The following is a 25,740-nucleotide window of genomic DNA, read 5'->3' as shown; positions in this document are numbered from 1 at the left end:
GAACCAGCTTTTTATAAAGAGCTCAGCAAAATGCTGACGGCGATGAGAGCTCACAGGGGTCACTGAGGTGGCATGAGTCCTCAAGTCGTCCCGTAAAGCTTAACGGTGTCTCTGCTGCTTGCTCTGAAGGCCACCTGGACGTGGTGGCGCTGCTCATGGACCACGGCGCGGAAGCGACCTGCAAGGACAAGAAGGGCTACACCCCCCTGCACGCCGCAGCCTCCAACGGACAGATCAACGTTGTCAAACATCTCCTCAATCTGGGGGTGGAGGTGAGCCGCCACCATGCACAACCCTGCATGTATTTGGGGGCTTTCTGTTGTTCTGAAGTAAAATCCTCTGGATTTGTGGGTTTTCTTTTGTTCTGAAATTAATCCCTGTTTGCATTTTATTTTTACTTATTCATTTATGAGAGAGAAAAAGGAAAGCGGGTGGAGGGGCTGGAGAAGGAAGGAGAATGAGAGAGAAAACATTGAAGCATTGATTTGTTATTCTTCCCATTTATCTATTCACTAGAGGCCCAGTGCACAAAATTCATGCACTCTGGGGTGGGGGGAGACCCCTCAGACTGGATTACGAGAGGGTGCAGGCCTAGATGTGGGAGGTTGGTCAGCTGGGGAGGGACCACGGGAGGGTTTCAGAGTGTGTCCGGCCCATCTCGCTCAGTCCCGATCAGCCAGACCCCAGCAGCAAGCTAAACTACCAGTCAGAGCATCTTTCCCACAGTGGTCACATCAGTGCACATCATAGCGACTGTTTGACCAGTCAATTCTCTGCCCCCTGGTGGTCAGTGCATGTCATAGCAATCAGTTGAGTGGCTTTAGCATATCATTTGCATATTACGCTTTGATTGGTTGAATGGCCAACCAGATGACCGGACACTTAGCATATTAGGCTTTTATTATTTAGGATTGGTTAATCCTTGTATGTGCCCTGACGGGGGATGGAACCCACAACTTTGGCGTATGGGGAAAATGCTCTAACCAACTGAGCTATCCGTCCAGGACTAAATCCTGTTTCCATTTTAATTCAAGAGGAAAAATACCCTTCTTACTAGTACCCTGTCTTTGACTTTCAATGGGCAACTAACTGATGGAGGGCGATGGGGGCATCTAATTACCGGAAAACAGACTAACTTTCTGTGTCACAATAGATAGTGAAATAGTTTTATGTGTATAAAATGCACATTAATCAGTCAATTTTAAAGACTGGTTAGGACTCCCCATCCCACCTTCGCAATCTGGCCTTCTACCTGGTGGCTTACGAGCAGAAATGAGGGAGTGGCAGGGACAGCAGCAGAAGGGTTCAGTGCTGAGCTGGAGAGGTCAGCCCAGCCCCTGCAGGCAGCAGAGCAGGAAAGGAAAACCAAGTTGCAAAACTGAGACCTTGAGGGTGAAACCCAGCAGTCGGGGCAGGAAGACAGAGCCATGGCCTAACCCAGGCCAGCTTCATGGTCCTGCTATAGGATGCGGCCTTGTGAGGTGCAGGCGGCAGCCACACCCAGGGTGGCTTCTGAGCCCAACTCCTGAGCTCCAGCTCCACAGCACCTCCCTGTGCACCTCCCACTCCTTTGCTTCGGGCTCACTGTGAGTTTCAGACTTCTTTCTTCTTTTTAAAAATACTGTTATTGATTTCAGATAGAAACATCAGTGATGAGAAAGAATCATTGATTAGCTACCTTCTACACACCCCACACGAGCGATCGAACCCACAACCCGGCATGTGCCCTGACTGGGAATAGAACCGTGACCTCCTGGTTCATAGGTTGACTCTCAACCACTGAGCCACGCCAGCTGGCCAGGCTTCTTTCTCACTCCCCTGAGTCACTTCTCTGGCATTCCAGGCAGCTTTGCCCTTCACTTGTTAATCCCTTCCATAGCCCACAACTGTCTGTCCACTAGTTGAAACCTCTCACTCACTCTTCCTCCCCAGTTCACTGTCTGTCTTTCTGCTGCTCTTTACCTCGGTGACAAGCATTTCCAGGGTGACCACGATGGGGCAGGAGTGAGCGCTGAACAATTACGTTGACAGATGGACCTTTTCTTTCTCTGGCACAGCCTTTTTTGTGGGAGATGGGGTGAATTGGCTGCAGGGGTTTTAACCCCTCTGTCCCGCACTCATTTGCAGATCGATGAAATCAACGTCTATGGGAACACGGCGCTCCACCTGGCCTGCTACAACGGGCAGGACGCGGTAGTCAACGAGCTGACTGACTACGGTGCTAACGTGAACCAGCCCAACAACAGTGGCTTCACACCTTTGCATTTTGCTGCTGCCTCCACCCACGGTGCTTTGTGTCTTGAGCTGTTAGTCAACAACGGGGCGGATGTTAACATCCAGGTATGGCACTCTTAGTGTCTCTCTCTCCTTCTCCCTCTCCCTCCCTCCCTCCCTCCCTCCCTCTAAAATCAATTATAAAAGGAAAAAGAAAGAGTTAGAGAAAAGGAAGGAAGTAGAGGGGAGTGTAGAGTCTTCGTGAAGAAAAGCAAGTAAAAACGGAAAAGTAGAATAGCTGCAGAGAATGTCAGAGTTCTAGATCTTGTAAACAGAGACCATCCAAGGTCCTCAGTGGAGGTAAGAGGAAGGTCTTTGGGGGCATTGAAGAGATTAAGGAACTGCAGCCCAAGGTCAGGGAGAGTCATCGTGTGGGAGTGTGGGATTGGAGTCGGAGGGTGTGCTGGTGAGAGGCTAACAGGTGGCCAGACCTTCGATGTCCCTAGGCTTGTGGACATTGCCATCCTGGTGTCTGAGGGACACCCTTAAAGCCCCCAAAGAAAGAAAAATTATTGAAATTAAATGAAGTTTCTCTTTTCACCAACCTCCATTCAATTAATTCAAAGGTTTGCAATCACCTCTGTAAACATGTGACTGATACTCAGCGTGCTTATCCCGGGGCTAGGAGGACACACCTACCTACTGCTCCCAGGTCCCTGACAGTGGCAGTTCCCACTGTACAGTTCCCATTGGCTTCAGCTGTGAATGGAGCATCGGTGTATGGCAGCCTCCTCTTCCCCATAAAACGGACCTGGAGGCATAGTTATTAGATTTAACATTAACTTGTCCTGTGGACTGCTGATCATCAGTAGAATATAGGAAATAGCATTTTTAAAACCTGAGGCTTGGGTTTATGTGTTCTCAAACCTATGCCAGTGGGATTTTGAATTAAATCTAGCCTTTCCCCTCAACCTCCCTACATCCACTCTGTGTACATCCTCTTGGTTTCCTCATTCTCTCGGGTCCCCCTTTGCTATTCCAGATGGCTTCTGGGATCATAGATCATCTGACATTTCCGTGGAGCCATTCTGTCTGACTCTGGAGGTAGCTTTCTAATTGAAGTGGTTATCTCTCTCTACCACGTTGCTCCTGGCTTTTGAAAGTGTTTGTAGATTGCAAGACAGTTTGTATTTGTTTAGATTTTCTAAAGCTTGAGGGAAATCACATATTGAAATATGGCCAATACCCACTCCCACGTTCACTTTGTTTTCCTCCATCCTCACAAAACACTAAAAGCAATGTCTTCATGGGCAATGGCAAGAATATTGGAAGAGGAGGAAGGATATGTGCCCTGCGTGCATTTGACAATCCCTCATTTTGCTTAGATTGACCGTGGCTTTGACCTTGTAATATTAGTTTATTTGTGATAAAATAATAAAGACATAATACTTCATACAGCAATCCATCAAAGGTTCATACAGCAATCCATTGAAGGTTCATACAGCAATCCATCGAAGGTGCATACAGCAATCCATCGAAGGTTCATATAGCAATCCATTGAAGGTTCATACAGCAATCCATCGAAGGCTCATACAGCAATCCATGGAAGGTTCATACAGCAATCCATCGAAGGTTCATACAGCAATCCATCGAAGGTTCATACAGCAATCCATCGAAGGTTCATACAGCAATCCATTGAAGGTTCATACAGCAATCCATCGAAGGTTCATACAGCAATCCATGGAAGGTTCATACAGCAAGCCATCGAAGGTTCATACAGCAATCCATCGAAGGTGCATACAGCAATCCATCGAAGGTTCATATAGCAATCCATTGAAGGTTCATACAGCACTCCATCGAAGGCTCATACAGCAATCCATGGAAGGTTCATACAGCAAGCCATCGAAGGTTCATACAGCAATCCATCGAAGGTGCATACAGCAATCCATCGAAGGTTCATATAGCAATCCATTGAAGGTTCATACAGCACTCCATCGAAGGCTCATACAGCAATCCATGGAAGGTTCATACAGCAAGCCATCGAAGGTTCATACAGCAATCCATCGAAGGTGCATACAGCAATCCATCGAAGGTTCATATAGCAATCCATTGAAGGTTCATACAGCACTCCATCGAAGGCTCATACAGCAATCCATGGAAGGTTCATACAGCAAGCCATCGAAGGTTCATACAGCAATCCATCGAAGGTGCATACAGCAATCCATCGAAGGTTCATACAGCAATCCATTGAAGGTTCATACAGCAATCCATCGAAGGTTCATACAGCAATCCATGGAAGGTTCATACAGCAATCCATCGAAGGTTCATACAGCAATCCATCGAAGGTGCATACAGCAATCCATCGAAGGTTCATACAGCAATCCATTGAAGGTTCATACAGCAATCCATCGAAGGTTCATACAGCAATCCATGGAAGGTTCATACAGCAAGCCATCGAAGGTTCATACAGCAATCCATCGAAGGTTCTTCCATTGACTCAGGAAGCCCTTGGGAGTTTCTGGTTCTATCTGGCCCCCTCCCCCTGCGCAGTGTTGTGGCCTACAGGCGCTATTGGCCTTTAGTAGGACACTGCGCTGGTCACTCTGGGAGGCAGCATATATACCACAAAGAGCACAAAGCCTGCAGGTTCCCGGGGAGGAGAATGTCTGTGTGCTTAGGGAAGGTTTTGTGAGGAGTTCGATGATGAGGAAGGGTGGCATTAGGAGCGGAAGAAGAGAATGAACAGATTTCTGAGGAAGAGGGTCAGGAAGAGGGAAACACTCCCTTAGGCCAAGGACCAGTCTTCCTCAGATGGTGCTGAATTCTGCCCCGAAGGAGTATTCAGATTTGCCATAAAATATCCTTAATCCTCAATTCATTTTTCTTCATGATTTATGACTGCACTCTGAGCCAGTAGAAGAGCTGTTTGCTTAATGAAATAAGTCCCCCAAATAAAATTTTCCGAGCCCTCAATCTGATGGGAAAATGCATCTGGAAATCGGAAGGAGCCTAGACAGTAAGAATAAGATTTGGAAAAGCAAAGCTGTGAGTAAACAGGAACTGCGCATGACCTCTCCTTCGAGCATGCAGGGGTCTTTCATCTCAGAAGTTCTCAGAACATCAGCAGCCACAGCCAGCCCCCATGTGCACCATGTCTCAGGCAGGGCCCCTCCTCTCAGCCCAAGGACTCCGGGTTCCAGCTCGCAAGGCGAGCTACAAAGTAGTGTCCTTTTGACCTTCATGGGTGGTCAAGGGCTTTTTGAAGTTCATACCATATGAACAGAACTGCCCTAAGGTGACTTGTAATGTTTCCTGTCACCTCCCCGCCCCCCTGCCACCCATTTCCCTGTGTGGAAAGGACAGTCAGCAGCGGCCTGGACTCAGTGGTAGACGAACCCGGGCAAAGATCGACAAGGATAAACCTGAATGGGCATCACCACTGACCATCACGTTGTCCTTTGGGTTTTCCTGACCTTGGTCGGTCAGCCTATTTATTTGTCCCTTTACTAAAGGCACACACACGCCAAGGGAGAGGCGGGTATGGCGCTGCTGTCCCTGAAATGGACCCTCTTGGTAGATGACGCTCTGCAGGCCCATTGCTTCTGCTCCGGCCCACTGGCCGCAGTTTGCTTGGTGACCACCAGATTGGGGGGGGGTGGGGCGGGGGAACGCCTCGGGAAAGGCTTTAAGCTGTTCTCTAGGCGTGGAAAAGTGCTCAGTTAAATATGTACAAAGATACCATCTAAACACGGAAATACCCATGGCTTTATGTGTTTAATGAATCACGAATTAGTTATGTTTTCATATTAAATTTAAGAGACAATATTAGAGCAAAATTTAAAGAAATAGCGCCACCTAGGGACAAGTTCATGTCAGTTTGCAACTTCTGTCCTCTCCCTAGGCGTCTTGGACTGTCATGTTTTTATGGGGGTGCAGGGGGGTGTTTTAAATCCTTATTCCCAAGTGGTTCCCCAGGTCCGGTGCTTTAAACTGGCTGCACCTCCGCCAGAGGGCCCAGGCTCGGGAGTCGGAGAGCTTTGGGGAGCCTCCTGGGCTGCGCACACGTGGTCGGGGTGGCCACATGTCCTCACTGTCCTGGTTGCTGCTGCTTGTCCTCTAAAGATCCCCTCTCAGGAAGCCTTTCCCTCTCTCTCCCTCAGCCCTTTCTGACTCGGGTGACACTGCTGCGAGGCGGGGAAAGAGCTATCAGTTCTTTTTCTGCGGCTGCCTGTGAACTGTCACCGCCAGGCAGCTCCCACTCTGATGCGCTCCTCCCGTGGCCCAGGCTGGGCGTAGCTCCCTGCTTCCTCTCTGAGGAACAGACGTCAACTGCTCTGTTCAAGCCTGTGGTTCTGCGAGCGGTTCCAGCCCACAGTGGAAAGCAGGGTGCTCTGCAGGTCACAAGTGGGGCGCCCGTCGCCCCGATTCCGGCTCGGCAGGCCTGGGTTTGGGTACAGAGTTCACATTGATCACAGGCAACCCGATGATCAGGCGCAGGTAGTCCTCGGTTCACTCTGAGAAACACTTCTTTAAGTAATGATTTGTGTTCCGCTGTAGAATTTTTTAAACCAAGAGCCGTTTTAAAGGAACAGTATATGGGATGCATCGCTAAAATGAGCTTGCATTTTAGAAACCACATATTTTAACCTCACGCTTAAGGAAAGTGTTTTCGCTGAGACTTAGAAAAATAAAATGACATAGTGTGTTTATTATTATTATTATTACAATACTTGAATGAAAGAAGGCATTCTGTTGAGGATACCTTTGGTCTAAAATAACTAATAATTTGGAGGGGGGGGGTTGTTACTATTTTAAGAAATTCTATGAATGACTATTTCTTAATTAAATGTGTGGGATTTGGGTATTTGGTGTAATGATGATCAGTATATAGATGCTCTGCATTTTTTATGTTTTGGCTTAACCTGTGTCAGGAAGTCCCATCACTTATATCTTGAACAATGAAGAGGTGTATGAATTCAATACACCAGTTTCCAGGTGATGGGTAAAGGGGCAGTTGGCTGGACAGTTGCATGCCTCGATGCTGTGAATTCAGCCTTTCTCTTTTGCAACAGTCAGAAGAGTTTTCCTCTGGAGTTGGAAGGGAGGGATGGTGGAGGATTCTAGGTTGGTCCTGAGAGTTGCAGAGATTTATAGCAGTTTGGGCTATGCCCAGTCACTCAGGGCCAAGCGAGGTAACACACCATTTGTCTTTTTTCTTTTTTTTTTCATGGACTATAGATAAAAGTTGGGGGAAAACAAGTCCTTGGAGAAAACTTCCTTCAACTAGTAGGTTACAGGAGATGAAAACATTTTGGAGGATTTATTCCATTTGAAACAGAGTCGTTTAAAAACTGTCGGTATAACTAGACATTTTGCATTTCTTCTCTAAAATATTCACTTCTCCCGGCTTCTTTACGACGTGATGTTATGCAGCAACTTGAGGTATAACATACACTTTATCACTCACTTTCAAAATTATCTTTTGCCTCTTGTCATTTTTTTATTATACTTAAAAAAAATTTAAATGGACATTGTCAGGACATCACCAGCAGTGTCCGTAGGGAGGTCTCGGACCCATGCCCCTGGTCCATTGTTTCTCTCTCCCTTCTTTTTCAGAGTAAAGATGGCAAAAGCCCGCTGCACATGACAGCCGTCCACGGCAGGTTCACACGCTCGCAGACCCTCATTCAGAACGGTAAGAGGCCTCTTCCGCACTCTCCTGTTTGAACAGTTTTCTGGTCCCATGAGATGGGCCGTCAGTCGTCTGAACGTGAAAGGTGATGCGGTTTTAGAGTTCATTGCGCTCGGATTTGCAGTTGCCTTTGATGTGCTCTGCTAAAAGCTCTTCCTCGGACGTCACAGCGCCAGCCAGCTCAGGCGGGACAACATAAAGCCACTAAGTTTCACAGTCCGTTCCCCGTCAGTCAAAGAGCATGTGAGTTCTGAAACTAGACATGATACTAGCATACATACCTCCACAGGCTCAAGATCCTGCACTTTTACTCAAAAACTGATACAAATAAGTACTACACATTTCCTAGCGGGAAGTCAGAGCTATTTTCAAGTTTCAGAATTCATCATCGTCCCCTAAGGTGAATCGCATTGGGCTGCTTGGGCAAAGGTAGCTAACGATGAGGTGACCCCGGAAAAAAGCACGTGAGTAGGCGATGTGAAGAATCCTAACAATCACATGCTTGATAGAGACCTTGGGAAGTCACATGATCTAGTAATCTCCCAGGCTTACAGCAGCAGCCTACGTGAGCCAATGGGCTGGCTCCTCAGCCAGAGCACCTCGGAGGGTCGCTTCACATTGTGGGTGGTGGCCGGCACCTGAGTGGGTTGACCTTCACAGCCCAAGTCTGTTATCTTAGCAAATCTTTTTTTTTAAAATATATTTTATTGATTTCTTACAGAGAAGAAGGGAGAGGGAGAGTTAGAAACATCGTTGAGAGAGATCGATCAGCTGCCTCCTGCATGCCCCCCACTGGGGATGTGCCCACAACCAGGGTACATGCCCTTGACCGGAATCGAACCCGGGACCCTTGAGTCCACAGGCTGATGCTCTATCCACTGAGCCAAACTGGTTTGGCAATCTTAGCAAATCTTAGAGACAACTGAAAAAAACACACACCAAAACCACGACCCCCACCCCCCTCACGGGGTTAGCCCAGATTTTAGCTCACGTTCTGGGTGAATCCGCAGCTCCTCCGCTATCTTTAGCTGACCCACATTTCTCCTTCTCACAGTGCTGGCATCAATTTTCTTGGACCTGTTTTTCTCTCACCTGTCAGGACTTTGATGACATGCACTTGAATTATTCGTGGCACTGAGTTAGAGCGTAGGCACTCAGGTCGTAAAACCAAACCGTCGTTTGACATTTGGACGGAAGACCAGCCAGGGAAATGATGCTTAGAAAGCAGAATACCTGCAGCAAAGCAAAGGACATGTCTAGCATTTCAGGGAGACGGTCGGGGAAAGGCCGTCCTAACCAGTCCCACTGAGCCCGGGGAGGGAAAATGAAGATTAACGGCACACTCTCGCTCTTTGTAATTGACATATGTGGCCTTGGACATTCGCTTTAGTGAGAGGACCGCGCTGGTGGTTTTATTCTGCCGGGCGTGGACAGGGGAGGTGGCAGGACCCTCGTGTCTCTCTTTTGATCAGTTTCCCTGCCCCACTGCATTTCTCAGAGCAGTGACCCTGCCTTAAAAAATAAACAAAACTAGGGAGAAATTTGGTATAGTTTATTTTTAAGAAGTAATTCAAATGAACTGGGCCTTAGCTCTGTGGCATAAAAACTTTGTTCCCTGTTAGAGCCACTTCAAGCACCAGTGACCAGACCAGAGAGAGTAGTTTCTCACCTTGTAAGCTCTGCCCTCCTCATGTGCATCCTGTGGGCCGGACGTACGGGCCTTCTCCTTTGAGTCCTGGCTAGACCCACCTGCCCTCTGCTATGCTAGTTGCTTACAACAGTCCCCCCAGCGGACGGGGCACGGGACCCGCTGTGTTGACTTCTCCAAAAGCCGTCCCTGAGGACCTGAAGACTTCCAAGCCCTCTCTGCACATCCTTGCTAGACGTCTGAGTTGGGATGAGACCTGAAAGGGACCCCATTTCTTGTCCTCTGTGACCAAGGAGTTTTGTTTCAGAGCCTGTCTCATTCTTGGCTGGACTGCCATCTTGCTTGTGCGTTGGATGGGGTCCAGGGGTCTCAAATGATGGGGACTTAGGGACTAGAATATGTAGTCCATCCTATATAATAAAAGGCTAATATGCAAATCGACCAAACAGTGGAACAACCAGTCACTATGATGCACACTGACCACCAGGGGGCAGACACTCAATGCAGGAGCTGCCCCCTCGTGGTCAGTGTGCTCCCACAGGGGGAGCTCTGCTCAGCCAGAAGCCCTGAGCTGGGCTCACAGCTGGCGAGTGCAGCAGTGGTGGCGGGAACCTCTCCCGCCTCCACAGCAGCACTAAGGATGGCTGACTGCCGGCTTAGGCCTGCTCCCTCTGAGGAGCGGGCCTAAGCTGGCAGTCAGACATCCCCCGAGGGCTTCTGGACTGCGAGAGGACAGAGGCCGGGTTGAGGAACCCAGCAAGTGCATGAATTTTGTGCACCGGGCATCTAGTTATATATAATTCCAAAGCTACCTTTGGTCTAGTTCACACTGTGCTGGGGGCTTGGCTTAGATGTGCACACAAATCCTTTCAACCACCCCATGAGGAAGAGCTCCATTTCAAAGATGGGGAGATTGAGGCAGAGAGGGCATGGCTTTTGCCAGGATATTTGGCAGGTATGTGAAGGCACAGAGATTGGAACTGAGGCAGTCTAACATCAGAGACTGAATTTAAAAAATGTATATTTTTTCTTATTGATTTCAGAGAAGAAGGGAGAAGGAGAGAAAGAGATAGAAACATCAATGAGAGAGAGCCATTGACCGCTGCCTCCTGCATGCCCCCCACTAGGCATGTGCCCTGACTGGGAATTGAACTGTGACCTCCTGCTTCATAGGTTGACGCTCAACTACTGAGCCACGCTGGCCGGGCCAGAGACTGAATTTTTAACCATGATACTTACGTGTTTTCTGGATAAACAAGGACATTAAAGTTGTTTTTGACTTGAATTATATTTAGTCCAGGAGTCGCTTACATTTGGAGTGAGTTGTCCCTGAGATAGGATGATCTCATTCTCCTCCCCGCTGAGAATTCTTTGCGTTCATCCCCCACGTGAGAACTGCGAGTGCTTCCATTTGACATTTTACAAAGTGTCCTCAGGGAGGAGAATAAGCAGCTCTGTTCTTCCCTCCGGTTGGTTGGCTTCCTTCTGGGAAAGTACGGAGGCTCCCACCCTCACACCCGCAGGGCCTGTGTGCGCCTTGGAGGGGTCACTGGGCCAGGGGGCCGGGCGCCGGCTCACGTGGGGACAGTGCTGGCTCCTGGACCTGCAGGCAGGCTGCGAGGAGCATGCTGTGTGTGTTTGTTGTTCTGTTCAGTCCTCTGGGGTGGGACTTCCTATGGCATTTCTCTGCTCTCTAGTCAGGGTTATTTCTTCTTTATAATCACTTTGTTTTTCCAGAATTATCCAGCTTCGGTAAGGCAGCCATTGATTTTTTTAGTTGGTTAGCAAGACAGCCTCTGCTGTTCAGTCGCAGTTTGTTGCCTGAAGCTCTGTCGTCACAGGCAGAGGGGGAAGGACCTGAATGAAACCCACCAGGGAATGAGGAGGCGCTGAGTCCAGCCGCTGGCCCCAGGCCGCTGCTCAGACGCCTCTCGGTAGGTTGCAAAAGTTCAAAGCAGCTGTTTTCTTCAGGAAGCTGTACAAATACATAGAGTTTGAAAAGCAAGAGTCAAATGCTGGGCTAGGATGAGTCATCGTGAGGTTTTTGACCTTTTGGCTCACAGTTCTTCTGAGGCAACTTGGTGAGCTGAGTGTCCTTGCGTGTGCGATGGAACTAGCTTCAGACGAGTGCGCGAGTGCGTTCTTCTAGACGCAGATACTTTTTTTCCTCACTAACGATCCAGGACAGATGACCAGTGTTTAACTTGCAACCTTTAAATGAATAGCAAAGGCATTTAATTTGCATTCCAAGAACATCTTTAAGGTCTTCAGGTAGAAATGGAAAGGTTTGGATGAATGGAAAATGGAAATTCATTCATCTAGAGGACCTATTTTATTATAAAACATTGCTGGATAACAACTACCCAAATTATATTTTCTTGAAATGTGCTTTATTTTATTTTTTTACTTGTATTTTAAATGACAATAAAAGCATGCGTGGAAGTGTCTATGTTTTTACAGTTTTAAATGGACTTATTAAATGATAGCACAACAACTGGAGGAAACTATCGACTCAGCCTCTCTTTTCCGCCCTTTTCAATATGTTTCACTCTTCTTTCTTCTACCCAGTTTTTGGCATCGTTGAGGCTGGTAAACGCGCAGCTCTCACATTTGTTGAGAAAGGTTTGCCGGCTCTTGGCTGTGAAGGACCTGAGTGACTCAGTGTGTGTTCAGGGTGAGGTTTCTCTGCAGTCTGGGGGCCTGCCCCCCTCATCTCCCGACCAGCTCCAGGGGTAGACCCTCCAGGCCGACCTCGGTAGGCCGTTCTTAGACAAGTACATGTACCAGGATTGCTCTGAGGTATCCATGGAGACCAGCTGGCTGCCTGTCCCCAAGATTACATCATGTCATAAAAATGATTGATCTAAGTTGGATGCTTCTAAATTTGGATCATAGTAAACAATCTGTTAAGTCCCTAGAAGATCCTATCTAATTTTATTTTCTTATTTTAACTGATTATAAAATTAGGACATGCTCATTGTCAAAGTTAAATCACCAGATTGCCCATGATATTCACCAGTATGTCTCCCCACCGCCATCTCAAGAATTTCTATTGACAGTTCGGTGACACTTCCAGGTTTCTCTCTGTATTTAAGAATGTATATGCATGCACAGTATAAAGATATATAATCATTACTTTTATTTTTACAGAAATGGTTATAGTTGATAGGAATAACTGGTTTTAAAAAATAAGCACTGTACCACAGTTAGAAAGATTTGATGGGCAGATATTTTCGCGTTGATTTCTTTATTGCCAGGATGTGGGTAAAGCCTTTCTAACTACAACTTAAAATCTAAGTACAATGAAAAATTGGTACATTACAAAAATATTTTTTAGGGTGACACACCAAAGACAAATGAAATTCCAGGGGGAAAATGTTTGCAACATGTATTACTGATAAATGGGTAATCTCTTAAATACTTTAAGAGCCCTGAAAATCAAGGGATAAAAGAACCCCCTTATACACACACACACACACACACACACACACACACAGACTTAGAAAAATGGGCAAAAGGCAATGACAAATAGTTCATAGGAAAAGATAAACAAATGGTTCTTCAATATATGACTAGATGCCCAACTTTCCTGATAAGAGAAATTCAAGTGAAAACTACACTGAGCTGCCAGTTCTCACCCATCACATGACAGTACTCATAGCTTGACAGTACTCATAGGCTGTGGGGTAAAGGCACACATACCTTGCTGCAGAAATTGCAAAATTGCATAGGGCCTAACGAGGCAAATTTGGCAAAACCACACTTTCTTTTACCCCGTGACCTAGAAATCCCCTTTCTAGGAATTTACCCGGATGATATACCCAACAAATACGAAGCCATAGGTTATTCACTACAGCGTTCTTGATAATAGCAAGAATAATATTTACAACCTAAACGCTCATCCATACGAGACTGGGGCAGTGAACGGGTACATCCGGGCAATGGAAACCCAAAAGCTGTACAGAGGAGAGGAAGATCCCCAAGAAGTGGTCTCCGGAGGTGAATTCCAGGAGGCATTAAGTGAAAAGGAAAAGAGCTGCGTGTGAAAGAGCCTGATGCTTATTTTTGCAGAGAAACACAGGAAACATAAACCCAAACCAGTGCAGGTGATTTCTACAGGATGTGGTTGAGGATGAAGTGGAAGGGATAGAAGTGAGAGTGGGGCTTTGTAAAAATCCAACTGTGACTTTTGAAACATGCACTAAGTACGTTGTTGTGCATTCATCCATTTTTAGAACTTTCTCAGATGCGCCATCCAGTAATGGAATAACTTGACCTTACGTGTCTGCTGAGGAGATGGAGGGGGGGATGCGCATCAACTCGGGGGTATTCTTGACACAATGTGTAGCCTGAATCTAGTAATAAGGAAATCATCAGGCCATTCCAGAATACAACACTCTACAGGACGCCTGGCTTGGCCTCCCAAAGTACCAGTGACACGAGAGACTAAAAAATAAATAAAGGCAAGAAGATTTTCGTAGATTAAAGGAAAACAAAGAGGCAGGACAACCAAATGCTGTCAGAATTTTAGATCGGATCCTGGAATTTTTAAGAATAGTTCTTAAGCACATTTTTGGTATAATTGGAGAAATTGGAACATGCACTGTTCATTACATAAAATTATATCAATGTTAAATTTCTTGGGTATAATGATGGAATTATGGATATGTAGGAACATGTCTTTGCTCTTATGGTGAAATGTCATATGTCTAACTGATTTTTAAGTGGTTCCTCAAATACATGAAAAAACAGACTAATCATATTGACATATACGTATATAAAAAGCAGAAAAAGAAATGAAGTAAAAGAAAAAGTTGGGGAAAAAGACAAAATATAAAGGAAATACTATATTATTGTGGACTACAGATGATGAATGTGATAGTTTTTAAAAATATATTTTCAGTTCAGTTCAGTTCATGCTTTTACTTATTTTACTCATCATATTTTAAATTAGACAACCAAACTACATAAAATATTTTCCTGAACTCTCTATTCGCCTTGGTTCTTTAGCTTTAGTATAAGGCCTACATAGATCTTTACTTCAGCAGGTACAGTAGAAAATGAGTATGTCTTCAGAATTACATTGAATAGGATTTGATTATATTGTCCCTTCAGAGCAGGGATCTGATTGTAAGATGAAAGGCCCTCATGTGACAATATGGAAAGCTTTTTCAGAAGCGTTTCTAACAGACCTCCCTCCATGCAGCTTTGCTAATCCCCCTCCTGCAGATGGAAAAGTGTTCCTCTACTTCGGGGGAGAGATGCACAGAGTAGGGAAGCAATCAACATCTGATCACCACGAGTGCCTAGCAGAGAAGGTAGCATCAGATCAGCCTGGGTCCTTACGTTATCTCCTGTGTTAAAAATCTTTTCCAGGAGGAGAAATCGATTGTGTGGATAAGGACGGCAACACTCCTCTCCATGTGGCTGCAAGATATGGCCACGAGCTTTTGATTAACACCCTAATCACCAGCGGAGCGGACACAGCCAAGTAGGTGACTGCCAAATGCGGTGGAATGATTGCCACGTGTGGAAATACTGCCAAAAGGGTTCTGCTGTGCGGTAGATAGGCCCGTTTATCCAGCTTCAGGTGGATCTGTACCGTTATGCTAAGGACAAATTAAATTTGAATGAAATTAAGTGACTTTTAATGACAGATGTAAGGAAGAACCAAATTAATTTTTCAGCCACATCAATAAGAGGCCTATTCCAGTGGTTTTAATTAAGGAGACTTGAGCTTCATTCCTAACTTTGCATTGTAATATTCTGCAGTTCTTCCCCGTGTTCCATGTCAGGTCAGCAGGGAAAATGAATCATACGTGGACAGATTTAGAATTTATTCAGGATGCTTGCTTAATCTTAATTATGTAATTATAGGGTCCAATTGAGTAAATGTGCTACATAGGGAGGGGGAGTTGACCTCATTTCACACTTCACTTCAAACAAGGATGTATAGGGCATCTGGACCAGCTGGCACGAGGCCAGGCGCTGTGGGGAATTTCAGAAGTTTATGGTTGGTACTTTCAAGGAGGTCATCACTGTGTTGGAGGCCCAAGGCCTGCCCACGACAAAGAACCATGCAAGTTAGCATATAGTAAAGTTCCAAATGAAGCAGGACGTAGGTGGCAAGATGTTTGGTGTAGACAGTATGCCCTAGAGTGTGGACAAGAAGTGGAGAGCGCCTGTGTGGCCAACTGCTCAGAACAGCCTTCAGGCGATGAGGTTTAGGTAGGCAGAGGGTGGCAGACCCCAAGCAGAGAGGAACGCCGGAACAAAAGATGAAAAGGGTACAGTTCTGGGAAGAGTGTGGGCTCAAGGAGTGTGTGTGTGGGGATGCCATGCTCTGCCTAGAGGCAGCGCCATGTCCCAGGCGGGGCCCAGGCTGTCACTGCCCAGGCTCCAGGCCAAGCTGCTTTGCTTGTGAGCTGTGTGGCCTTGAGCCCATTGCTCAATCTCTCTGTGCTTTGGTTGCTTCATTTGAAAAGTGGGAGTAATCATAGTACTTACCCATTGGTTTGTTTATAAAGATGAAAGGACTTAATTACTAGTAAAGCTCTCTGGAATAGGTTAAGAGCTGTATGGATTATATACGTACATCTGCTAAGGTTATGAAACAAGATAATCCATGTTATTTGTGCCTATCACAAAATAAGCTATCATTAAATGTTAACTATTATTTGTTAGTAATATGTAGTAGAACCAGATTACAGAGGGCCTTAGATACTTGAATCAAGAGTGTAGCCTTGATCACAGAGACTGTGGGTAACCATAACAATTTTCAGGGGCAGAACAATATGAGGGCAGCATATTGTTAGGAATCTTATTTTACTTGACAATTTTGTACAACTGGATAAAAAGCCTTGCTTGAGCGTGAGCCAAATGTAAATGGCCTGGGGAGGTGGGGTGGGTTTCAGAACAGTTACCTGCTTGACGATATCCCGAATGCTGCTGCAGTTAAGACAGAACAAGAAGTGAGCACAGTTGGTCAGGAGGAAGAGAAATGAAAACCCTAGAGATAAGCGCCCCAAACCTGAAAAAGTTAGAGGAGAAAACCAAAGGGCTCTGAGCCCCCATAAAGGGACACGAGCCCAGAGTCCAACCTCAGACCGTGCTCTAGAGCTCAGAGAGGTAAGAAAGAAGAAAGAGCGACGCCATGATCTTTATTTTCTGGATGAGAGAACTGCTTTGTCCTTGCTGAAGACCAAACAGCCAGCACGTAGCAAGACTAAACTCAAACTCAAAGTTTCTGACCCCGTCCCCTCCCTTAACCGCATTTGGGTATTTCTAACATCATTCGCTCACTGTAATTCACTTAATATAGATTCATGTTGCTATGAAAAAAGCTCCTAGATTTATTGAATTTCGAGTCCCTTCTGCAGTTGCCTTGGCGGGGCCAGACCAAATGATTTTGCGGGCCCCGTTCCCCACCCCCGACTAAGGGAAGGTTCTAGAAAAGACTAGAAATGGGGAGGGATAGCCATGTCTCTCTGATGCCAAGGCGAACACTTGAAAGAATTGATATTCCAATGGTGCAGAAGTCCTTTGCTCATTCCGGAGAGCTGTCTGCAAATTGTTCTGGCCTCATTTATCCTGAAGTAACTGGGTAGGAGACACCAGCTTACAGCTGAATTAGAAATAGCTAATACAAATGCGTTCCATTAATTTTATGTCTGGTCAAATAAATGGAGCCATTTAGCTGGAATTGGTCGCCTCTTTCCTGCCACGTACAAATTGTTAAGTTTGGTGTTAGCTGACACCCTCAGTGATTGGCCTTCCTGGATGTAGGCCTGATGATGTAAGAGTGGTCCTTCTTATTTGACCTCTAAGACAGTCGACTCCTCATTTTCTGCTAAAGGTTTTACAGTCCTTCCTTTATGAGCAGTCTTGTTGAATAGCAATAAAGGAGGAATTTTATTTTGAAACGCACGAATCATTTCTGAAGTGATTCAGAGATTCTGAATTCTACTTTTATGTTCTTTCCAATGTCGGCCTAATTTTTAGTTTTCCTATTTGAACCATAGCAGCATATTCAAGTTCAAATGCCAGTAGAACTTGAGTCCAAATTAATGTTTTTAAAACCTGCACTGAGGTAGTGACTTTTTATTAACTATGGAATAAAAAATATAAACCAAACAGTATTTTTGCTAGACATTTTAGGAGTTCTCCCGCCCTTATCTTCTCAGGTTTATAAGTAACAGCAAAAAAAGAGAGAGGTAATTTAGCTAATGTAGAACGTAATGAATTATCTAAAGACAGTGTAAGTGGTATGGTTGATTGGAAATATTGATCATGAAGATTATAGAATATAATCCTATTAAACAATCCTGTTGCTGTCATGTTATCACTTACACTTTTTATGTTTTCTTACGCTATTTTCATCAATTCACTTGCTTGTATTATTTTATATAAATATATATCTTTATGTTTCTTTATAAAATAAATCCTAATATTATAGAAGATACATAACACATTATATATTGTACACATATCCATTGTGTTGTATATATAAATATATCATGCATATAGTATATAATATAAAATTTTAACATATTTATATTTTAATATTTTATATATGTATATAAAATGAAGAAGTCTCAAAGAAATCTTGCACAATCCAATCTCGGATTTCATGTTTTTTCAGGAATTTAAAACCACCCTAGAAAATATTCTACCCATCTTCCTCTTGGAAATGTCCAGAGATATTTAATCATATATTTTTGCCTCAACTGCCCAAAATAAATTAAACTGTTAGCTAAAACCTCATAGCTTGCAGTTCCATGTAGTTAGAAGCTTTGAAAACATGCTATCCAGGAGAAGAAATTGCCGTGTCTCACTGGCATCACGAGGGAGCAATAGAAACAGCAGCACAGACAGGAAGCTCTCCCCTCCTCCGGCGCGTTCTTCCTCTCTGTGAGCATCCAGGTTGTCGCTGATGCAATTGCTTTGCAGGGTTTTTTCGTAAATGATGAGAGAGGCAATGACAAGCAGTGCTCCTGTGCGTGACACTGCCCGGACGACGGGCAAATTGCATGCCTTGATGGATGCCAGCTATTATAGACCCTGGGCTGCAGATCTCCATGAAGGGAAAAGAAAGGGACGGAGGGAAGACCGAGCCAAAACACTCATCAATAGAGAGAAGCGTTCATGGAAAGAGAGGGGGCTCGTTGCCGGCAGACTCCGATTTCGCCGACACTCTGAATACCACGAGAGATCTGTGAATACGGATATACGCTCACACATCCACACACATCAGAATAACCTTTGAGATAGCAAATGAAGCTCATGTATCCAACACTTAACCAAATTCAAATCTCGTTTTTTTATGATGCATAGAATCTGAAAACGGGCCACTAGTGCCAGAGAGGAATCTTAGGTAATGTACCCACAGGTGTAAATAGATGACCTCGCTTGTGCTATGCAGAGGGCTTACAAAGTCTGAAATCTACTATTTGAGTAAAATGAGATGTAATGAGCAACGATCACTCACAATACAAGTGCTTGTAAGTGCACAGGATCTTCCCCATGATGCTGTTCACTGTGAACTACAGTTCAGCACCCGGCTGGGGTCCATGTTCGAGGAGAGGTGATGGGAAGAGGAGGGTTTGACCTGGAGGCAGAAGGCGCAGCCATCAGAAGCTGCCTGCCCCCCAGGGGCACATCCTGGGGACTGTGCTGTGGTGGAAGAATCTGAGAGTGCTTTTACAGATTCTTTCTGGAACACTGTCAGGGAACGTCTGCTAGGTTTTTGAAATAGACGCCAGATCAGGTTTGTTACTCCCAGCAGTGCTTCTGTGGCAGGATCCTGATGTGGGCTCGTGAGCAGGACAAAGGTCTGTTAGGAAGATGGAGTTTTACCTGCAAAAGGCAAACAGTTTTTATTCTCACCGAAAATGGTATTTTCAATAATACAGCCGTTATTAACTTTTAGTGAAGTGCTTGGTACATGGTAGGTCAATAATAACTATTTGTTTATTTTTCTTTTTATTGATTTCAGAGAGGAAGGGAAAGGGAGAGAGAAATAGAAACATCAATGATGAGGGAGAATCATTGATCCGCTGCCTCCTGCACGCCCCCCACTGGGGATGGAGCCCGCAACCCTGGCATGTGCCCTTGACCGGAATTAATCCTGGGACCCTTCAGTCTGCAGGCTAATGCTCATCCACTGAGCCAAACTGGCTAAAGCTAAATATTTGCTTATTAATTCAAGGAATAAAGCAGGTTGCTTTCGAAGTTGAGAGTTTGTCTTATCTCTAGCACAGTGGTTCTCAACCTGTGGGTCGCAACCCCTTTGGGGGTCAAATGACCCTTTCACAGGGGTCGTCTAAGACCATCGGAAAACACATATATAATTACATATTGTTTTTGTGATTAATCACTATGCTTTAATTATGTGCAATTTGTAACAATGGAAATACATCCTGCATATCAGATATTTACATTATGATTCATAACAGTAGCAAAATTATAGTTATGAAGTAGCAACGAAAATAATTTTATGGTTGGGGTCACCACAACATGAGGAAAGGGTTGCAGCCTTAGGAAGGTTGAGAACCACTGCTCTAGCACTTAATATAGTATCTCATACTTAGAAAGTGTTGAACAGATGAATGAATGAATGAATGAATGAATGAATGAAATATAAAATTGCTAACCTGAAAGAAAAAAGAAAAGGAAGTTAATTTTAAATGTAAAGAGTCACATAATGTTTATGTGAAACATTTTCTTCACATTATTAGGGGCTTTTACTTCTGATTTAGGTCCAGGACTTTATGACTTTAAGGTAGAAAATGAGTGCATCATACTTCTCGAGTGGAAGAATTGCACAACTATTTCAGCCAAGAGTCCCTGAGCCAGGTGTGTGGGCTTGACTTTGCGCAGAGAACACCTAGAAAGGTCATCGTCCATCTGCACGGCCCCTGAGAGCTGTTCCCGTGAGCTGCTGTTTCTTTCCTCCTCAGGTGTGGGATCCATAGCATGTTCCCCTTACACTTAGCTGCCCTGAACGCTCACTCTGACTGCTGCCGGAAGCTGCTGTCGCCGGGTAAGTCCCTCCATCACCAGTGAGGAGGCTGGATGTGTCCTGAGTGGGCCCCGTGGCTTCCCGCGTCTGCTCAGAGCTGCCAGTGCTTCATGTCATTCATGCATCGCCTGCTCTGGGCAGCTCCCAGCAAACCTGGGCATTGTCGCTGCTGGAATGTCAGCATTGCTGTCCCTGAGTGAGAGTTTTGTCTGTTTATTAAGTTAGAGCTCGGGGGATCCAGAGTCAGAGGCAGGCAGCAGTGGCCGCAGCTCGCAGCGCGTTTGTCATAAATGGAGAAAACTTCTTTCAAGCTTAAAATGGTAGCTTAGCATTTAATACTTTTCAGCAAAGGAAAGCGGCCAAATCTCCCCCCTGCCCCCATTTTGACAATAGAAAATATCATATGACCTTTCCACTCCGTGGGCTCTGAAAAGTCACCGTGGCTGAGCCCCTCCAATTAGGTCTCATTTTTATTTATTTAGTTATTTTTAATGTGGGCCTATTAGGAACCAAGAAATCCCTTCTGGTTTGGAGCCTTGCTAATCTTTCTTATCACGGCTTCTGCCAACCTCCATGTAGTCAAAGGCCATGGAGATCTGCAAGGCAAAGATTGTTTATGAATCAATTCCGCAGATATTCCAGAAGCATTTGACCCCTTTAAGTACTTTACCTGTGGTGGATCCTGCTCCCGCTGATTTTGGCATGTCTAAAAAGCCTCCCTGCATGAGAGCACGTTTCCCAAACCGCAGACCGACTGCAGCTGATGATACATTAAGAAACTCTCTATGCCGGCATGTTGGGATCCCTCCTGCACCTTCCGTGTTTTCTCCGTGTGTCCTGTCTGCCCAGCTGTCGCCCTCCTTGCCTCCAGTGGGCTTCCATCAGTGTCTATCCTGGGGTTGAAATACGGGGCTGTGGCTCACCCAGAGCTGAACGTGAAAATAAATTCTTCTTGACTTCCCAGTTCTTCCTATACAATTGCCACGCTTGAGCGGTTCCCATTCGTGTGTTTCCATGACAACCTCTTTCTGACTACAGTTGCTTTGCATTCTGGTTTTTCTACTAACTGATTTTTCTGTCTCTGCAATGTTTCTTGTGGTTTAACTAGGACAAAAGTATAGCATAGTGTCCTTGTTTAGTAATGAGCACGTGCTGTCTGCAGGCTTTGAAATAGACACCCCAGATAAATTCGGAAGAACGTGCCTTCATGCCGCTGCTGCAGGAGGGTGAGTAGTGCGCAATTTCAGCTGTGACTTCCTTTTCTTAGTGACGAATGCCTCTCACTGGACGCCAGTGGTCTGGGACTCAAAGGCCGTTTCCTTAGTGAACTGGGTCAGAACCGTTTCTGCCAACACCAAGTATCGCTGGATTACATTTTCCAGATTTACTTGCGTTATTGTCCTTCCAGAGAAAAATTTTAGCCCATCTCATCTAGAAATAGTTTTTCTTTAGTTTTATTCTCTCTTTCTCCTCATTTTCTTTCCTTTCCGTTTTTTTTTTTTTAATTATAGATGTTCACCCTATAGAATATGCATCTCCTTGGTACTCGCTACACTGAAAGAAAATAATGTGATCGAGGGAATCCAAGGTTGAGTTCATTTACAGACGTTTTTGTCCTTATTTTTAAGTCTTCGTAGCAGTTAAATGTGAACAACGCTTAAGAAAACCCAAAGGATAAGAAAGAAGTTTAACCCTTGCCTTTTTTTTTATTGTAAAGATAATTTTTCATCAGATATACTCTTTTTGATATCAGTGGTGAGATTAAGGCTCTCATCAATATATTTTGATGTATGACCACTCATCAGCCAAACCTGGCCTTTCTCAGATGGCTTTGTTTGGGTAAGATGTTGGTTCTTTTTTCTTTTTTAAAAATATATTTTATTGATTTTTTTACAGAGAGGAAGGGAGAGGGATAGAGAGTTAGAAACATCAATGAGAGAGAAACATCGATCAGCTGCCTTCTGCACACCCCAAACTGGGGATGTGCCTGCAACCAAGGTACATGTCCTTGACCAGAATCAAACCTGGGACCTTTCAGTCCGCAGGCCAACGCTCTATCCACTGAGCCAAACCAGTCAGGGCAAGATGTTGGTTCTTAATCAATTTCCTAATCCTTGAGAACCAACAACACCTCTCCTCTTGCCTGTATATTAGAAGTGGGTTGACTGAAGCTATAGGGCCCCTTATTGCGTGGTCTCCTTCTGAAGTCTGAAATCTAGTTTTATATTTATAATTTTGTCTTATTATTTTTATACCCCAGGCCTTCACCACACTATTGTCTGTGTGAAGGCCCTCCTTCCCCCCACCTCATTCCCCGAGATCACGTGGGCTCTGTGAGCCACATACCTGGGCTCTGTCTGTCTCTGAGCCTCTGGCTTCATGCGGGAAGGACAGGTGCTTATATCAGCAGGCAGGCTACCCCAGCCCAAAGTGGTCTCGAAAGTTCTCATGTTTTATGGCTAAAACAGCCCGTTCTCTGAGAAAGGTGGCTATGACGGGTGGCTGTGGGGTGGGGAGAGCCCTGCTCAGGCTTATCATGAACGAGATCATTTTTCTTAGTTAAATGATAATAAAACAGTAAATCCCAGGCCACTTCTTAGTATTCGAAGTTTAGAACAATGATGGATGACTGTCTCCTCTGATGTCCACATTAAAAAAAAAAAAATATCAGGCCTGTACAGAAAGTGAGCACACCATTCTGAATCCATGTCTGTAACTCCTATTAGAATTAATATTTAACTACACGCCCTTCGATAGGAAAATTCACTTCGGTGGGTCCTTCGCTCTCCACTAAACATGATTTATCGCTGCTGCGAATGACAAAGGAGCGTTGGAAGATCATTGCGCTCCACGACATCATTCTCAGCGTGGTTCTGCACATTCACTTCCTGAGACCACAAAGGCAGGGAAACGCAGCCGTTTCATTTTCTATGAGGGAAGGTCTGGGTCAGAAATGGTGGTCATGGCGAGTTCATTCTGCCATGATGAAAGGTGATGCTCTCCAGTCTGGCTCGTTGTTTAAAGGTGACATGACCCTAGGTTGAGAGGGCTGTTTCCCACACTCTTGATGGTTTTGAAAGAGAATTTTAGGGTACATGACGAGACCATCACTGACAGGTTTAATCATATAATAACCATTAAATGCCATCGTCATGGAATTGAAAATGTTTCATCAAGCTCTTTCTCGTATTGATCGTTTAGCTTTGGAAAAATAATTGTAGGAACCGTAGGTCCTTAATATGGCCTTGCTGTATGTTCAGGGTGTTGCTAGAATCTAAAGCTGGAACTGTGGTTTCCCGCCACCGCACTCTGCAGAACACAGGTCTTCCTGCAGCGAGCCCCGCAGGTCGCCGCCACCCCTGAATGATGTTCTCTGTCTTTCCAGTAACGTGGAATGTATAAAACTCTTGCAGAGCAGTGGAGCGGATTTCCACAAAAAGGACAAGTGTGGGAGGTATGTAAACAGAGAACTCTGCTTCCGGTGCCTAACTGACAGCAGCAGGGAGCAGTCCATCTGGAAGCCATGTGATGCTGTCATGTGATGCTGTCATGTAATGCTGTCACGTGATGATGGGATGGTAAACGGGGAGCTAGTTGGAAGAGTCCATCCTCGGAAGGAAGTCCTTGTAGCGAAACGCCAACAAAGCAACAAAAGCATAAGCAATCCAACATGTAAAATATTTATACTTTCCCTTTTTTGGACTAAAAAGGAGTAAATCAAGTGGTCAAAGAGCCCATAAATTGCCTACAAAATATAAATTAGTTGGACTTGAAAATTAATAAATGGTACTTGACAAAAAAAGTTAATCCATTTCTAGCAATTTGTTTGGCTAGTATCCCCTGATACTAGCAACACCAGATGGACTGTAAAATAATTGAGGACTAAAAATAAGTGATATAAAACCTTATATTCCTGCTCTGTGGTATGCTTTACAAGTGCTGTGTTTTCTAAATGTTATTCGCTTGGCTTCTCATAGTAACTCCATGAGGTACATGGAGATGCTCATTATCCTTTTTAATTGAGCCCAGAGAAACTAAACGAGTTGTGCACGTGCATGGGATTTCAGAACTCGAGTGGACCCGAGGTCCTTGTAGCCAGAAGGACGATGCCCGGGCCTGGAGAGGGGGTGTGGTTGGGGCTGGCCTGCACACCTGTCCAGACCAGAACCCGGGGCTCCAGATTCCATGTGTATCGCTCTTCCTATTAGCCGTATAGTTCAGTGGAGAAGGTGAGACAACACCAACAGCTAACATCAAGGCAGCACAGGATGAGAGAGGCCCAGACAGGCGCTCAGCGATCTCAGACAGAAGAGAGAGAACTTCCGGTGGAGTGGGGTTTTCATGGGTGGAATACTGCTCCCTGCTGCATTCCAGGGATGAGAGGAATTTGGCACAGTGGAAGGGAGTGTGAGCATGACAGGGACAACCTCAGGTCATTTCGTTTGGATTCAATAATGGGCTCATCTAGGGGAGAGAGAGACACTCCATGAAGGTAGATCGGGACCAACTTGGGGAGGTCTTCAGCTTCACATGGGCCCTTGTCAGGGGGGACAGGATTGTCAGATGTGGGTATCGGACCTTAGAAAGCCGAGTTCTTCATCCGGAACAACTAGAAAGTCAATGGAGGATTGATTCGAGATAGGAGGCTAAGAGGGATGGCCTGCAGTGTTTCATCCGGGCAGTGACATCGACCTGCACCAGGAGAGGCACGAAGAGTTGGAAGGCGGGTCTGCGGGTGGACGGCCTTGTCTGAAGCCACTGTCTCTGTAGCCTCACAGCAGGCACCGCCCCTGGCCTCCGCGCTCTGGGGGACGAAGACCTCTCCACACCCGTAGGAACCCTGCCTTCATGGGCCTGTGTGCCGCCTGAGGGAGGTCACACCTTGCCGCCTGTCTTCCAGGACCCCTTTGCACTATGCAGCTGCGAACTGCCACTTCCACTGCATCGAGGTGTTAGTGACCACGGGGGCCAACGTGAACGAGACCGATGACTGGGGCAGGACAGCTCTGCACTACGCCGCGGCTTCCGACATGGACAGAAAGTAAAGGCAGCCTTGTCCCTGTGTCCCCTGGGGCCGGAGAGCGGGAGGGGCGGCTGGCTAATTTCCTTCATTCTGCCTCAAGGATGCTGGGATGCAGCATCTCGCTCACCCAGATAGTTAGAGAC

At 45.5% G+C, this 25,740-nt stretch overlaps 1 protein-coding gene across 3 annotated transcripts in view; it reads left to right on the top strand.

Annotated features, from left to right (window-relative positions):
• Window positions 1–25,740, top strand: part of ANKRD44 (ankyrin repeat domain 44) — a 131,401-nt gene that overhangs the window by 39,926 nt on the left and 65,735 nt on the right. For 2 of the 3 annotated variants that reach the window (XM_015566103.1, XM_015566104.1), the window contains exons 6-13: window positions 130–272; window positions 2,128–2,340; window positions 7,831–7,909; window positions 14,931–15,045; window positions 20,513–20,595; window positions 21,683–21,800; window positions 23,960–24,028; window positions 25,475–25,615. In XM_015566103.1, coding sequence (XP_015421589.1) covers window positions 130–272; window positions 2,128–2,340; window positions 7,831–7,909; window positions 14,931–15,045; window positions 20,513–20,595; window positions 21,683–21,800; window positions 23,960–24,028; window positions 25,475–25,615 — 961 coding nt within the window. The remainder of the gene's footprint in view (window positions 1–129; window positions 273–2,127; window positions 2,341–7,830; window positions 7,910–14,930; window positions 15,046–20,512; window positions 20,596–21,682; window positions 21,801–23,959; window positions 24,029–25,474; window positions 25,616–25,740) is intronic. The other variant, XM_015566105.1, reaches the window with a different exon arrangement.

The sequence above is a fragment of the Myotis davidii genome, unplaced genomic scaffold (assembly GCF_000327345.1).
Source record: "Myotis davidii unplaced genomic scaffold, ASM32734v1 scaffold221, whole genome shotgun sequence".
NCBI classification, from domain to species: domain Eukaryota; kingdom Metazoa; phylum Chordata; class Mammalia; order Chiroptera; family Vespertilionidae; genus Myotis; species Myotis davidii.
This window is presented reverse-complemented; position numbering and strand designations above follow the sequence as displayed.